Genomic DNA, 15474 nt, shown 5'->3' on the forward strand with positions numbered 1-15474 from the left:
AAGTCTGAACCACTGGACTGCCAGGGGAGTCCCACTAAACTCTTTTAATTTGGAAACCGGTATCCTTCATTTCTGGATATAAATTTTTTTCTTGATGATTCCCTCCCCTGCATGTTCTGTCTTTTTTAGCAGAGCTCTTAAAATGCAAATACTGGTTTTTCTTGCCTGGTACTCTTAATTTTCTTAGGTTTCTCGCCTAGCTTCCATCTGTTTCTCTTTTTGTTTTCCTTTTTGAGAAAATTTCTCGTATTTATTTTCCTTATACTTACTTTCTTGTTTGTTCCCTAAATATTTCTTTTCTTTCTCGAACAGCACCCTGATCCTGTTTCTTGGTTGCAGATCCCTCTGAAGATATTACTGATAGATTTTTTAAAAGTCCCTGCCTTCCTGTGTGGGTTATTTCTTCTAAATTGCCATTTCCTGTTCCTTTTGTGGGTTATGTTTGGATCACTGTCTTTCAGGTTAATGACTTTTCTCAATCATGTGGTAAATAAACTTAAAGTGTGGGGACGGCCTCCCACCTGTGCTTCTTCTGATCACACCTGTCAGCCTGAATTAACACCCAGCATGTCACCTTGTATAGAAAGCAACACAAACCCTCCTCCAAAAGAATGGCCATTTCTGATATCGACAGAGCATGAGGCTCTCTGCCCACTACCCCCAACTTCCAAATCAGTCACATGTGAGCTGATGCCTCCTACATCTCGTTTTAAGCCCGGACTTCTTTCTTCAGTTTTAGAGCCATCTAATTGCTGGGTATCTCCATTTTTATGTTCCACTTTGTCCACCTGTTGCTCTGTGTTCCCTGAATCAGAAATTAGCACACTTTCCATCCAGTCTCCTGTGCCTCGTCTCCGTTTACCTGCCTTGCCAGGTGGACGTGAGTGTGGAAGAGAGGGCTGCTGCTCCCCAGGGTATGAACTGTCAGGACTCTGCTGGTCTGGCCATTCTTGTATCCCCCATGTCTGGCACAAGGGCAAGTTCACGTAATAGAATTTGCTGAAGGAATGCCTGAACAAAAAAGTGTGGGGACTAAAAAGGTGTTTGGGAGCTCAGAGCAGGTAAATGGGTCTGGTGGTTATTTTTTGTCTAGATGAGTTTATTTTTATATGAATCAGTTCAGTCGCTCAATCGTGTCTGACTCTTTGTGACCCCATGGACTGCAGCATACCAGGCTTCACTGTCCATTACCAACTCCCAGAGCTTGCTCAAACTCATGTCCATTGAGTCGGTGATGCCATCCAACCATCTCATCCTCTGTCATCCCCTTCTCCTCCTGCCTTCATTCTTTCCCAGCATCAGGGTCTTTTCTAATGAGTCAGTTCTTCACCTTAGGTGGCCAAAGTATTGGAGCTTCGGCTTCAGCATCCATCCTTCCAGTGAATATTCAGAACTGATTTCCTTTAGGATTGACTGGTTTGATCTCCTTGCAGTCCAAGGGACTCTCAAGAGTCTTCTCCAATACCACAGTTCAAAAGCATTAATTTGTATAAAAATATTTATACGAATATTTCATGGAAATGGGAATGTAGCAAGAGGGTCTGGGTAGTAGAATAAAAAATTGTAAGTGGAGATTCGTAGGTGTTTCTCTATTTACATCTGGGATCAGGCTTTCCCAACACTGGGCTCAGCATTGGCCCATTTCTGCTGCCCATATGCAGATGCACCCCTGGGCACACTTGGCGTTGCCCACAGGGCAGCAGGAGCAGTAGCTCTGATTTGCAGGAGGTGCATTTGCAGGAGCAAATACTAAGAGTGGGGGCAGGTGCAGGAACCACCAGAGGCTCACGAGCACTTAGGGTTCATTTTGAGCTGAGTTGAGGCTAGATGTCCAAATCAGTGGCTAAGAAGACATTTGGGCTAGTGGCAGGGGAATTCTGGGCTAGCTGATTGTGAGGTAAATTATGGGGTGATCTGCCTGGGCTTCCCAGTTAGCTCAGTGGTAAAGAACCTGCCTGCCAATGCCAGAGATGCAGGTTTGATCCCTGTGTCTGGAAGATCCTCTGGAGGAGGAAATGACAACCCACTCCAGTATTCTTGCCTGGAAAATTCCATGGACAGAAGAGCTTGGCGGGCTACAGTCCATGGCATTGCAAAGAGCCGGATACGACTGAACAACTGAGCACATCACATGCTGCCTGGGCTGTCTTACTGGGGAACCCTGATTTAATTATCTCTAGATGTTTGGCACCCCACTCCAGTACTCTTGCCTGGAAAATCCCATAGATGGAGGAGCCTGGTGGGCTGAAGTCCATGGGGTTGCGGAGGGTCGGACACGACTGAGTGACTTCACTTTCACTTTTCACTTTCATGCATTGGAGAAGGAAATGGCAACCCACTCCAGTGTTCTTGCCTGGAGAATCCCAGGGACTGCGGAGCCTGGTGGGCTGCCATCTATGGGGTCACACAGAGTCAGACACGACTGAAGTGAGTTAGCAGTAAGCAGATGTTTGTTCACATGACCCCAAGAAGAGTCTGCTAATCTCCTGCCAAGAGGTTGAAGACCTGGCATCTAGTGTTTTCGGAGCTAAGTGGAAAATTGGGCTGGGATTGTGGAAGAGAGTGTTTTATTATTCAGTATGTACATATTTGCTCCATCTTCCTCCTGTTTTGGGCTTCCCTGGTGACTCAGACAGTAAAGAATCTGCCTGCAATGCAGGAGACCCAGGTTTGATCCCTGGGTGGGGAAGATCCCTTGGAGAAGGGAATGGCAGCCAACTCCAATATTCTTGCCTGGGAAATTCATGGACAGAGAAGCCTGGCAGACTACAGTCTAAGGCTGTGGAAGTGTTTTATTACTTACTATGTACACAGTTGCTTAATCTTCCTTCTGTTTTACCCTGTCCAGAAGGAAAACTCAGTCTTTTTCCTTTAAGGGGGATGGTCAGTAGTCTAGAGTGGGGGGGTCAGAGCAGGGGGAGGGGATCTGTTTAAAAAGTTTTCTCCAATCCTAATTCCAGGACCTCTGTTTTCCACTGGACCGCCACTTCCAGAGGTGTCTGAGGTTATCAGGTCCTAAACTTTTTGGTGATCCTATGGTGCAAATAATGCTGCTTTTGAGCTCTCCCCATTACTGGTTTGCTAAATCATCTACTACTTGCCCTTTGTTTTTTTTGGTAAAATCTTGTTGCTGTCAAATCGTCACACATTCTCCTCATCCTTACGGGTGTATGCCTAAAAAAACAACAACAACAAATCAAACAAACCTGTTTGTGCTTTCAACAGAGTTTTAGGAAGAAAATGAAGATCCAGCTGCTCAGTCTGACATCTTTACCCAGAAATCACTCCTATTTCTGTTCACTCCGACTGCAATTGCTCTCCTTTGAGTCACCATCATTGCTCAGCTGGCCACTGCAGCAGGCTGCCAACTGTTTTTTCTATGCTCAGGTTTGCTCTTTCCTTATCTATTTTATTACACTGAAGTCAGAGTGAACTTTCTGCAGAACAAATATTATTTCTCCACCCGCCTTTAATCCTTTCTTTCAGTCCCTTTTGTTCTTAACTTGTAAGGACCGTGTATCAGCTGGCCTTGATCTACTTTTCATTCTTATCTCCAGGCTTTCTCCCACTTGTTCACTGGGCTCTAGCCATGCTGTAACCCAGGTTTCTTTTATTACATTCAAATATGACATCTTAAGGCATCCCTACATACTGTAATTTTATCTGTTAGTTGTCTCTTCCCACATCCTCCAACCCCTCTCCTCCAGCTTTTCTGGTTAACTTCTACTCATTCACTTTCAGGTTTCAACTTAAATATGTTTTCTTCAGGAAAGCCTTTCATGTGGCTCCAGACAAGGTAAGCCCTTTGTTGATGGTCTGATTGTTCTAAATACTTGCTATCCCTCCCCCCCCTAGAAAGGTTACAACTCCCTCTCCTGATGGTGTCAATATTCCACATAAGACACTTTTGGAAATTTCACATTATCACTTTCATCACACTTCATTGTTATTGTGTGTTTAGTTGTCTGTCTTTCTGACCAGACTGTAAGCTGCAAGAAGGAAACGTCCTGTGTCTATCTTATGTACCATGGTATCCCCAGGGTTTAGTATACCACCTTGACCACTCACAGTAATGGCAAAGTCCCCTTGACCAAACTCTACCATGGCTACTAACAGCATAAGGCCATGTCCCCAGGATGAACCCTGTCCCCCTTAAAATGCCTGCATGAGAAAGCTCAACAATGCAGGGAGAAGTGACAGTTCCGACCTAAACCAGGTGATAGGCATAGAGGCCCCTGATCCTCCCTTAAGTAGTTACTTTAGACAGTTAGCTACTATAAATCTTCTTTCTGCCCCTTTGAGATATAAAGCTTTTGTCACACAGAACTGTATTCTCAAGGACTTGACAGCCCCTCCCAGCCTCGTGGGTGCCAGCATGCATGCCATGTCACTTAGTCGTGTCTGACTCTTTGCGACCCCATGGACTGTAACCTGCCAGGCTCCTCTGTCCATGGGATTCTTCAGGCAAGAATATTGGAGTGGGTTGCCATGCCAACCTCCAGGGGATCTTTCCCACCCGGGGACCAAACCCACATCTCTTACGCCTTCTGCATTGGCAGGTGGGTTCTTTACCAGTAGTGCTACCTGGGAAGCCTGGTGGGTACCTTGCTTTAACTTGTACCACTGCCTGTCATGAAGATATGAAAAAGTTAATTCCTCCTCCACATAAGTACAAATTAACAAACCTGGGTGGCCTAGTCACATATACCAGCAACCCATGACACCCTTCAGTGCTTTCCTTAGCTTTTTGTTTTTTTTCTCTTGACAGTAAGCATGCTGCTGCTGCTAAGTTACTTCAGTCGTGTCCGACTCTGTGCGACCCCATAGACAGCAGCCCACCAGGTTCTGCCATCCCTGGGATTCTCCAGGCAAGAACACTGGAGTGGGTTGTCATTTCCTTCTCCAATGCATGAAAGTGAAAAGTTAAAGTGAAGTCACTTGGTCGTGTCCGACCTTCAGCAACCCCATGGACTGCAGCCTTCCTGGCTCCTCCATCCATGGGATTTTCCAGGCAAGAGTACTGGAGTGGGGTGCCATTGCCTTCTTTGACAGTAAGCATACTAAATAGTTATTAGGTAATAAACGGGTACTATGTTAAAAAGCAGACATTACTTTCCCGACAAAGGTCCATCTAGTCAAAGCTATGGTTTTTCCAATAGTCATGTATGGATGTGAGAGTTGGACCATAAAGAAAGCTGAGCGCCAAAGAATTGATGCTTTTGAACTGTGGTATTGGAGAAGACTCTTGAGAGTCCCTTGGACTGCAAGGAGATCCAACAAGTCAATCTAAAGGAAATCAGTCCTAAATATTCATTGGAAAGACTGATGCCGAAGCTCCGATATTTTGGCCACCTCTTTTGAAGAACTGACTCATTGGAAAAGACCCTGATGCTGGGAAAGATTGAAGGTGGGAGGAGAAGGGGAGGACAGAGGATGAGATGGTTGGATGGCATCACGGACTCAATGGACATGAGTTTGAGCAAGCTCTGGGAGTTGGTAATGGACAGGGAAGCCTGGCGTGCTGCAGTCCATGGGGTCGCAAAGAGTTGGACATGACTGAGCGACTGAACAGCTGAGGGACATGATAGTTTCGTTATTTCAAAGCTTTCTTTGGGGTTTCTCCTATAGCCTTCTCCTATCCTCCAATAAGTTATTTTTTTCTTTCATAATCTAACTATATGAAAGATAATCATACCCAAATTATCCACAATAAACTAGTCAGATTATTGTGGATGGGTAGAGGTGGACACGACTTAGCCACTAAACCAGCACCACCACTATAGAAAGCTGTTAAAAAGTCACACACCCAAACATCGATTCTCTCTTTTCGCTTTTTGGTTTAAAATCTTCAAAAGTTTTACCATTTCTTTTTTTTCCCCTTCTGGTGAAAACAAAAACCATCCAAAATTTATTCTCCAACAGACAGTAGCAGCAGGTGAAAACTACAGGGGTTTCTCCGCAGATCATGCATTCAGGAGACATTATTAGCTAACAAATGAGAAATCCTCTGGTGTATTTTCTGTAAGTTTTACCATTTCAGTTTCTGGACCAATGACAAGAATTCAGTTCAGTGCAGAAAGTGTGGATGGGTAAGATGCGGATATCTAGTCAGAGCGGGTGAGCTGGTCTATACCTTGGCCACAAATGGCCCACACACCTCTAGTCCTCCCTTGGTCTGCTGCTAGCAATATGTTTACCTACACGTGCAGGCTTTCGCACTTCCTCAAAATCTTACCTAGTTAAACGCTCCTGTGGGTACTTTATGGAAGCACAGAGCGCCGCCCGCAACCCGAGACTTGCAGTGTCGATTCGTACTTTTATTTACAAACAGCAGCACCCCATCTCCCACGCTCCAGCCCCAGTCTGTCCGGCCCCGCCCGGGCAGTGGCCGACGTTGTCACTTGCTAGGACCCGGGCGCGAGGTCGCCGCCGCCATGTTACTTTCTGGCGGCCCCGTTGGAGAAGGCAAAGGGAAGCTGAGCGGCCGCCCGGAGTTCCGGCCCTTGTGCGCAAGTGCGGAAGTGTGTTGGCCCCGACTGCGCTCAGTTTCCGGCCGGTGTTTCCGCACCGGCCGCCCGTAGACGTGTAACGGACGGTGGGCCGCAGCCATGGCCGAGAGGAAACCTAACGGTGGCGGTGGCGCCGTCTCGGCCTCCTCGTCGGGCACTAACTTACTTTTCTCCTCCTCGGCCACGGAGTTCAGCTTCAACGTGCCCTTTATCCCAGTCACCCAAGCCGCCGCTGCCTCGGCCTCCCTGCTCTTGCCCGGAGGTAGTAAGGAGATGGAGATCCGGGTGGGCAAGTGTGGGCGGGGGGCGTGAGGTGAAGGGTCGGACAAAAGGTTTTCCTTTGCCTGGATCAGACCCTCTGCTACCTTGTCAGGGCAGTTAGTGGCCAGATTTGAGTAGCTTCGGGACTTTGGGGTCTTGGGGGCGGGGGCCAAGCTCTTCGTCAAAGGGACTGTTCAAGTGCTGGCCACTCCTGCACTGGCATTCCTCACGTTTTTGTTAAACATCTCCTGGTGAGCCAGGTGCTTGCAGGGAAGGTAAAATAAATTATTACCGCCTCTCCTCGGATACAGTAGACTATCTCTTAGGGTAGGCTCGTAATACTTGCAAAGCAGAGGTATAGAACACAGTCATCTTTCAAGGCCGTGCCTCATTTTCTGTTAGAAGCTCTTGCTTGTTCTCTTAGGTACCCACTCCTATGTTCATCTTAGCACTTTGTACGTATCTTTATTAGTGTGTGCGGAGCTTGCGTTTTCATGATTATGCGGCATAACCCAGAGCTGGTGTTAGGAGCACCGACTGTATTCCAACCCTAGCCCTGGCAGTAACTTGCTGTGTGATCTCAGGCATGTTACTTCACCCCTCTGTGCATCGTTTTCCATACATGCACAGCCTCCCAGGGCTGTCATGAGAATTGAATTGATTTTTGTGAAGCACTGAGTATAGCGTCTGGCACATTATGTTGCATAAACGTTTGTAAAGTAAGCGTGTCTGCCTGTTTGGACTGTGAGCTGTGTGAAGTTTGCAGCTATGACTTATTTACCTTTTTATTTCTAGGATCTTGTTTAGTGCCCAGCACATAGCTCCTCAGGAAATGGTGAATATTTTTCTCTTGAATAATTTGTTCTTATTTGGAGGACCAAGGAAAGTTTCATGGAGAGGTGAAAAAAGGCGAAGCGGAGCAGTACACGATGGTTCTTCTTCTCTGGTGTCATGTTTCTTCTTGGTGCTTACCTCCTGACGTGTCCACATCTTTTGTTTATCTTGTTGCACTAGCATGTAAGCTCCATGAGAGAGCAGGAGCTTATACCTAGAACACATCTTGATGTGCTGTAGGCACATTTTTATTTCTATAGAAACGTGAATGAATGAAAGGGTGGGAGTTAGGAGTATGTTTGTCTTGTTTTGATAGTGTGGCTGAAAGGTTCCACATTGCCATTTTTGGTGGAGGACCAGCGTGGCTGGAGCAGAATGCTTTTGGAGATTGCAGGATGTAACCAAATAAATACGGCTGTACGTGGGGTTCTCTTACCATCCTCTGCTTCACAAATGTTTGGTTCATGCCTATGTTCCTGTATAATATTTTGTTTGTGTCTGTCACTGTCAATAAATGGTTAACATCTTCATTGTCAAGTATAGGGTAACTTACCTGTCTTGAAAGCTATTGTTTCTTGGAGATGGTTTATTTTTTAATAAGAAAATTAGTTTTAGAACTAAAATTCTTTCACAAGTATTTTTCTACCTTTAACAAAGATTTGATTATTAGAAGTCCATTCAGTGAATTTCCAGAGACAAAAGGAGAACCGATGGCATTGGAAGCAGTGATGAATTAGTGAAAGAGGCATACAGGAAGCAGTTTCATTCACTCAGCAAACCTGGACTGAGCAGCTTGTTTGCCAGGCCCTGTTCCCGGTGTCAGAGAGACAGAGAGGAGCAGATAGCATTGTCCCTGGTGACTGCACACTTTTACACACTGTGCCCAGCTGTGTAAGTGGTTGTGGTCCAGGTTTGTGATGGCTAAAAAGAGGGATTGATGGGCTGCTGTGAGAGCCGTGGCTGTCAGGCTGGCTGACCAGGGAGCAGACATCCCTTAGATCTTTAGAACTTTACAGAGGGGGTGATTCTTAAGCTGAGTGTTGAAGGATACATAGGAATTAGGAAGTCTGGGGAGACAGGCATTTGTAAAAGTCTGGAGGTGTGAGAGAAACCTGCAGATTTGGTGGGATTTTGAGGTACGTGCTCACATTCTCTCGCCCCCTCTTTCCTTCTTGGCCAGTCCTCCTGCCTCCCACCCCGCCACTCCCCCAGGTCCATGTGACTAGAGTGAATGCAGGGGAGTGGCTCAAGTGGTTAGTGGGGGAACCAGGTCATGAAGGGCCTCATACAGCACATTAAGGAGTTCATAGTACATCCTGTGTGGTGTGCGGGTGCCCTTAAAGGGTTCTAAACAGGGCAGTGACATTAGAGATATGTTTAGTCTTTCTGAGATTGCACCAGAGTAAAGCTGACTGTAGCAGAAGTGTCCAGTCTGGACGCCACTGTGAGTCAGGCAGGAGCGAGTGGCACTCTAGCCCTGGTCAGCCAGGTGTAGGTGAAGAGCAGGAAACAGAAGTAAGAGATTTTTACACCGTCAAATTATTGGGACCTTTCATGCATTGGAGAAGGAAATGGCAACCCACTCCAGTATTCTTGCCTAGAGAATCCCAGGGGCGGGGGAGCCTGGTGGGCTGCTGTCTATGGGGTCGAACAGAGTCGGACACGACTGAAGCAACTTAGCAGCAGCAGCAGCAGTGACTCACTGAGGGCCAGACTGTCCAGTGTACAGGCTCTTTATCTGTTCAGTTTCAGCTCCAAGGTACAGCTCCACCTGGCATATAATAGATACTGTGTACTTACTTCTTTAATTGAAGATCTAAATGATTAAATGGAAAAGAGGGAGGAGTCTCAGGAGGTTTCTGGTTTTCATGTCTGGATGGATGTTGGTAGACATCCATTGAGGTAGTGAGATTGTAAAAGGAGCACATGAAGGGGGACCGTTAAGATGATGGTTGAGGTTTACTAAGCTTGAGATGTATGTGTCTGAACCTGCCAAAAGTACTGAGGAGGCAGTTGGGAAATAGGTTCTGGGGCACATACGATCAGTCTCAGTTTGGGACAGAGTTGGGAGTGTCACAAGTATACAGGCGCTTATTAAAGATATGGTCTTGATGCCAAAGGTGTCCACATGTAATTAGAAAGTGCCCCTGTGAGCTTGTTGAGATCAGTATTTTGTTTGTAAAGGATGGTAATCAGAGAAAAGTTTGTTGTATCAGATTGATCCCAAGTTGCTTTATAGGATGAAGGACACAGAGGTTTTCCCCCTGCTTTCAGATGTTGAGAGATGAACTGAAGTCTGAGTCCAGGTGAGGTTCATGGGAATGGAGAGAGAGGATAGGGAATGGAGAGAGAGGATAGGAACCGGAAATGTTATCAGAGAAGTAGAATGATAAAAGAAGAAAGGGAGCCTTGCTCAGGAAATGATATTTTAATTACAAAGAAACAGTTCAGAGGGGTATTTTGAATAGTGGAGTATCTCAGTTAAATTGATGTGTGAAATATAACTGGGAGCAGCCTAACAGCTGAAGGCCACGTTCAGCAGCAGAGGTCAAGAAGGAGCTCTGAGCTTGAAAGGTCACACTTTGGCAGGTTTCAGGGACAGGGACCACAGCCTGCCTGTGTGTTGGGAAGCGGTCCACCATTCTGATCTGCTCTGTGCCTCCAGTGGTGGGAGATTAGAGAGATTTGAAGAAAAGGGGTTGAGATGGGAGAAAGAAAAGATTAGGAAGAGAAAGGTGATGTTCCAAGCTAAGGACTCATAAGTTTCTAAGGAAAACTAGACGACTTTTTAGGCCTTGTAGAAGGAAAATCAGAGAAGGCAATGGCACCCCACTCCAGTACTCTTGCCTGGAAAATCCCATGGATGGAGGAGCCTGGTAGGCTGCAGTCCATGGGGTCGCTAGGAGTTGGACACGACTGAGCAACTTCACTTTCACTTTTCACTTTCATGCATTGGAGAAGGAAATGGCAACCCACTTCAGTATTCTTGGCTGGAGAATCCCAGGGACAGAGGAGCCTAGTGGGCTGCCGTCTGTGGGGTCACACAGAGTCGGACACAACTGAAGCGACGTAGCAGCAGCAGCAGAAGGAAAATATTATTTTACAACTTGGTAGCGAAAGAGAGAATAAAATAATATAGTTTGGTGCCAAAATACCAACAGTGAAGATCATGTTTGGCAAAGGGAAGTGAGGAGACCTTCCCTTTGTTAGAAATGACTTTTTTTTTATACTGATTGTCATTCTCTAATGATGATTACCTGGTTGTGATACTGTGTGGTTTTAGGGATGGTAGTGAATGGTTGACCTACTTTGCCTCTCGAATGCCAGCGCCTCATGTTCACTTGTATAATGAGTGCTTTGTAGGTAAGAGCCCTGACACACCTTTTCTTGTCAACAGAGTTAATATCTGTACTTTAGCTTCTTGTTGTTACTGTATAAATAAAGTTCTGTGTATTTGGGTAGTGGAATAATGTTTGAATTGTTTCTTACTAGGAAAAAAAATCGTTCAAAATAACATCTAAAAGTAGTAGGTACAAATTTTGTTTGCATTTTTTGAAAAATTCTCTTGTATACAAATGTGGGCTTCCCTGGTGGCTCAGATGGTAAAGAATCTGCAGGAATGCAGGAAACCAGGGTTATATACAAATATGTCTACATAATTTATACATATTTACCAAATAAATAGTATGTAACTATATTTATTTTAAAAGTATGGAAAGGTATGTATCAACATATTAACAGCATTAAGAGTGATTGTCTCTGGGAGGTGAGCTTACCAATGAGTGCAAGGTTTCCCTCCTTTTGTTGTTTCTTACTGGTATTTTCTAGTTTTTCATTTCAAAGAAAAAAGAAAAACATGTTTTTCATTATTGTCTTTAAGGCAGAAATGTAAGTTTGAACAACAAAATAAGAGGTGTAATTGCTAGACCTGCCATATAGAATCTTGTCCAGAGTGACAGCATCCCTTTAAGCCATGTGCCCTCCTGTTCCCTTGCAGAGGATTCCACCGATGTGGGTGAGGAGGACAGCTTCCTTGGGCAGACTTCTGCTCACACATCTACCCCACAGACATTTAGTTACTTCTCTCAGGTATCAAGCAGTAGTGATCCTTTTGGGAATATTGGACAGTCCCTGTTAACAACTGCAGCAGCATCAGCTGGACAATCAGCCTACTCCAAGCCCCCAACGTCTCTGCCTTTTACAACTGGATCCCAAGATGTGTCGAATGCATTTTCATCATCCATTTCGAAGGCGCAATATGGTGCTCCACCTGCTTCACAAATCGGAATAAATCCTTACCCGCCTTCTCAGCCTAGTAATCTCCCTCCTTCGAATTTTGGGAGCCCACCACAAGGAACGCCCCAACAAGGATACAATCCGTATCGCCACACGGCTGTAAGCAGCAGGGCTAATCCTTACATTGCACCACCGCAGCTGCAGCAGTGCCAGACACCAGCTCATCCTTCCCATCCTCCGCCCTCCACACCCCCCGTTCAGATGTACCAGGTGCCTCCAGGATCTTTGCCGCCGGTATGAAGACATGCTTTATATCTTTATATCATTCACTGTAATTCTAATCCCTCTCATTTTTACCTGTGCTTTGATGACAAATTATTTTCAGATGGTTTTTTTTTTTTTCCGTAAGCTATATGTTTTGAAGTAAACAATCTTTTAAAAGTAGGTCATTGAATGGTTCATGTTTTAGGTTATATTTTGTATTTATGGAAGTAGTAATTTATTTCAATGCATTAACCGTATGCCAGTATTACCAGATTTAATATAAGATAGCAATAACAAATGTCATCTGCAGATATGTGAGAGTCGAAGGAACTATTATCAGCTTCTCTTTTTTTAATTATACTGCCTGATCAAAACGCTTAATTACTGGGACTAAAATTGATTACTCCAATAATTTATTTACATTTATAAAGTTTGAATCTAGACAGACTATCTCAGACAGATGATGGAATAACTTTTGCCTTGGGTAAATTTTATGAAATTCCTTTATGCTTCCCTCCCATCCCCGCCCCTAATTTTTCAGCTGACTTCCAAAGGGAAGTGAACTGAATCAGAAAAAGGGAAATGATTGAAAAAAAGAGTCAAGAACCCAGTGTGGCAGGGATAATGGTACTGTAGTCAGTGGCAATAGAGAATGGGCTCCATTTTACCAACTAATCTAAATCATACCAGTATACAAATTCTTGGTAACGGTGGATTTCAGCAGATTGGTAGCATGTAATGTAAGTTAGTATACTTGTTTGCTGATGAAACTTTGAAGAGTTCTGATTAAAAATGTTTAAATAATTTTAAGTAAACCGTTGCAAAAATAAAAAATAGGACAAAGAACACCCCAGTGCTCTAACCCAGGTTCCCTGTCATGAACATTTGTTCTCTCCTTCGTGAACATGCACACTGACACGTGTGGGGGCATCCTCTCCTCCCTCGTTCCTTTCTCACGCTGTGTATGTGCAGTTTTGGGGGGAAACATTTGAAGATCAATTACATACATTATAGGGCTTCCCTGGTGGCTCAGCTGGGGAAGAATCCACCTGCAATGCAGGAGACCTGGGTTTGATCCCTGGGTTGGGAAGATCCCCTGGAGAAGGGAGAGGCCACCCACTCCAGTATTCTGGCGTGGAGAATTCCATGGACTGTGTAGTCCATCGGGTCGCAAAGAGTTGTATACAGCTGAGCGACTTTCACTTACATACATTATGATTCTTTACTCCTAGATACTTTAGTGTGTATTAATATTTCCTAAGAATAAGAATATTCTTTTGCTTGACCACAGTAATCAACCTCAGTAAATGGAATATTTTGAAATCATTTTTTAATAAAAAATTGTATTCTGTTTTTAAAAGTATTTTTACTGCACAGAACTTGAGAAATGACTAATAGCCAAATGAGTAAAAATTGCCACGAGAAAACCTTGTTTTTAGTTTTTATGTCTTTCTTATCTTTTTTCTTGATAAATATAATTTTTCCTCGACAAGCATTATGTATGTTTACTTACATAAACTATGTCAAGATAGTTTAGATGTTAAGATTTTTTTCTAAAACATTTTTAATCTTTCTAGAGAATTCTAGTATATGAGTAAAAGATGATTTATTTAATCAGGTTTCTGGTAGGTCTTTGGATTGTATCCAGTGATTGTTATAAATAATCTTTTGGTATTCGTCCTTGTGGGTGAATTTTTACAGTTATGTCTTTAGGATGAATTCTTAGAAATGGAATAGGTAGGTCAAGGAATATGCATTATATTTTATTTTATTTTTGGCCATGCCTCATGGCTTGTGGGATCTTGGTTCCCGAACCAGGGATGACCCCAGACCCTTAGCAGTGAAAGCAGCAAGTTCTAACCACTGGACTGCCACAGAATTCTCGAGCATTATGCGTGTGTTAAAGATGGAATAAATGACAGGAGGTGTACTGCTGGATTGATTCTATAAAGGTATTAGTTTACTTTGCCATCAGTGTGAGAAAGCCCTGTTCACTTTCCAGCTGGCATGGGGTTTTGTTATATTTTTAAAAAAATTTAATTGCTCTGGAGCTTAGTTATTAAATAGCTGTCTAGAGAAATATTAAGAATAATTATTACTAATGTCAGTTTGGGTCTGCATCATACACAGAATTGTTCCTTTGGACTGACTGGTGGTCCTGTCTTTTATACCCCCAGATCCCTCCTCCAGCGCAGGCAGGGTTGCCCCCTCCAATCCAGCAGCAGGCACCTGCCAGACCTGCAGGACCCCCTTTGCAAGCGCCACCTCCTTTTCTACTTCAAAACCAGTATGAACCTGTCCAGCCCCACTGGTTTTACTGCAAGGAGATAGAATACAAACAACTATGGATGCCTTTCAGTGTTTTTGACTCTTTGAATCTTGAAGAAATCTATAATTCAGGTAAGTGTGGGTCCTGCATCATTTGTATCTGATTTGAGGAAGAGTGGAATGAAGAGTAAGTATCCATGGCCTCCTTTTTATGAATGTCATTTTCTTTAATCCTGTAGACCTCACCAGCCTCTGTACCTTAAGGTGATGATACTTTTAATAATACACTTGTATTATTAAGTTCTGGGTTATGTGAGTAAGGTATTTGAAGACATGTTTTAGTAATTTTTTTGTTTAAAGGTATTTTAAATCCAAGAACTAAAGTAGTTCGTATAATCCAGGTGTCAGTTTTCTTATTTCCTTTATTTGTTTGTAGCTAGAGGGCAATGCAGGAGACCTGGGTTCAATCCCTGGGTTGGGAAGATCTCCTGGAGAAGGGAAAGGCTACCTACTCCAGTATTTTTGGCCTGGAGAATTCCATGGACTGTATAGCCCATGGGGTCACAAAGAGCTGGACATGACTGAGTGACTTTCACTTTCACTTCATAGGGCATTTATAAAGCATTTTCTATGGAACTCTTGTTCCTTCAGATAAAAGTTTTAAAAATGCTATAACTACATCCATCTCTCTCTCTCTTTTTTTTTTTCCTGGAGCAAGAACATCCATCTCTTGAGGCGATGTACAGGAGTAAGTTAAGACTCTGAGAAGTTTCACTATAGAAATAGGTTTTTTTGTTTATCCTGAAGGTATTTCATCTTAGGACTTAAAAATAACCTATTCTTTAGAAGTATGTTCATGGAGCATTTTCTGCTTTGATACATAGAGAAAAAGCCTACCAGTTATTGGAATTATTTCATGATGCTTTTATATTTTACTCTGGTTATTTCTTCTCCACTTAAAAGAGTCATCATTTTGAGCAGCACAGATTAATCTTAAAATTCTGTTTTTGAATAGAAATGAGCTTTGTTCTTTGTCTTTAATGTTAGACGAGTCACCATATTCATTATTTATTACTTTTAAGTCTACCTTGTAACTGTTCAG

The 15474-nt window shown here is 43.7% G+C and overlaps 1 protein-coding gene across 4 annotated transcripts in view; it reads left to right on the forward strand.

Annotated features, from left to right (window-relative positions):
• Positions 1 to 6530: 6530 nt before the first annotated feature.
• SEC23IP (SEC23 interacting protein) overlaps positions 6531 to 15474 on the forward strand; it is a 39499-nt gene continuing 30555 nt past the window's right edge. For 3 of the 4 annotated variants that reach the window (XM_061403654.1, XM_061403657.1, XM_061403655.1), the window contains exons 1-3: positions 6531 to 6771; positions 11602 to 12134; positions 14282 to 14504. In XM_061403654.1, the coding sequence (XP_061259638.1) occupies positions 6609 to 6771; positions 11602 to 12134; positions 14282 to 14504 (919 nt within the window). In that variant the 5' untranslated portion in view covers positions 6531 to 6608. Of the gene's footprint in view, positions 6772 to 10613; positions 10968 to 11601; positions 12135 to 14281; positions 14505 to 15474 lie in introns of those variants that run through there. The other variant, XM_061403658.1, reaches the window with a different exon arrangement.

Source organism: Bos javanicus, chromosome 26, assembly GCF_032452875.1.
Source record: "Bos javanicus breed banteng chromosome 26, ARS-OSU_banteng_1.0, whole genome shotgun sequence".
Lineage (NCBI taxonomy): Eukaryota > Metazoa > Chordata > Mammalia > Artiodactyla > Bovidae > Bos > Bos javanicus.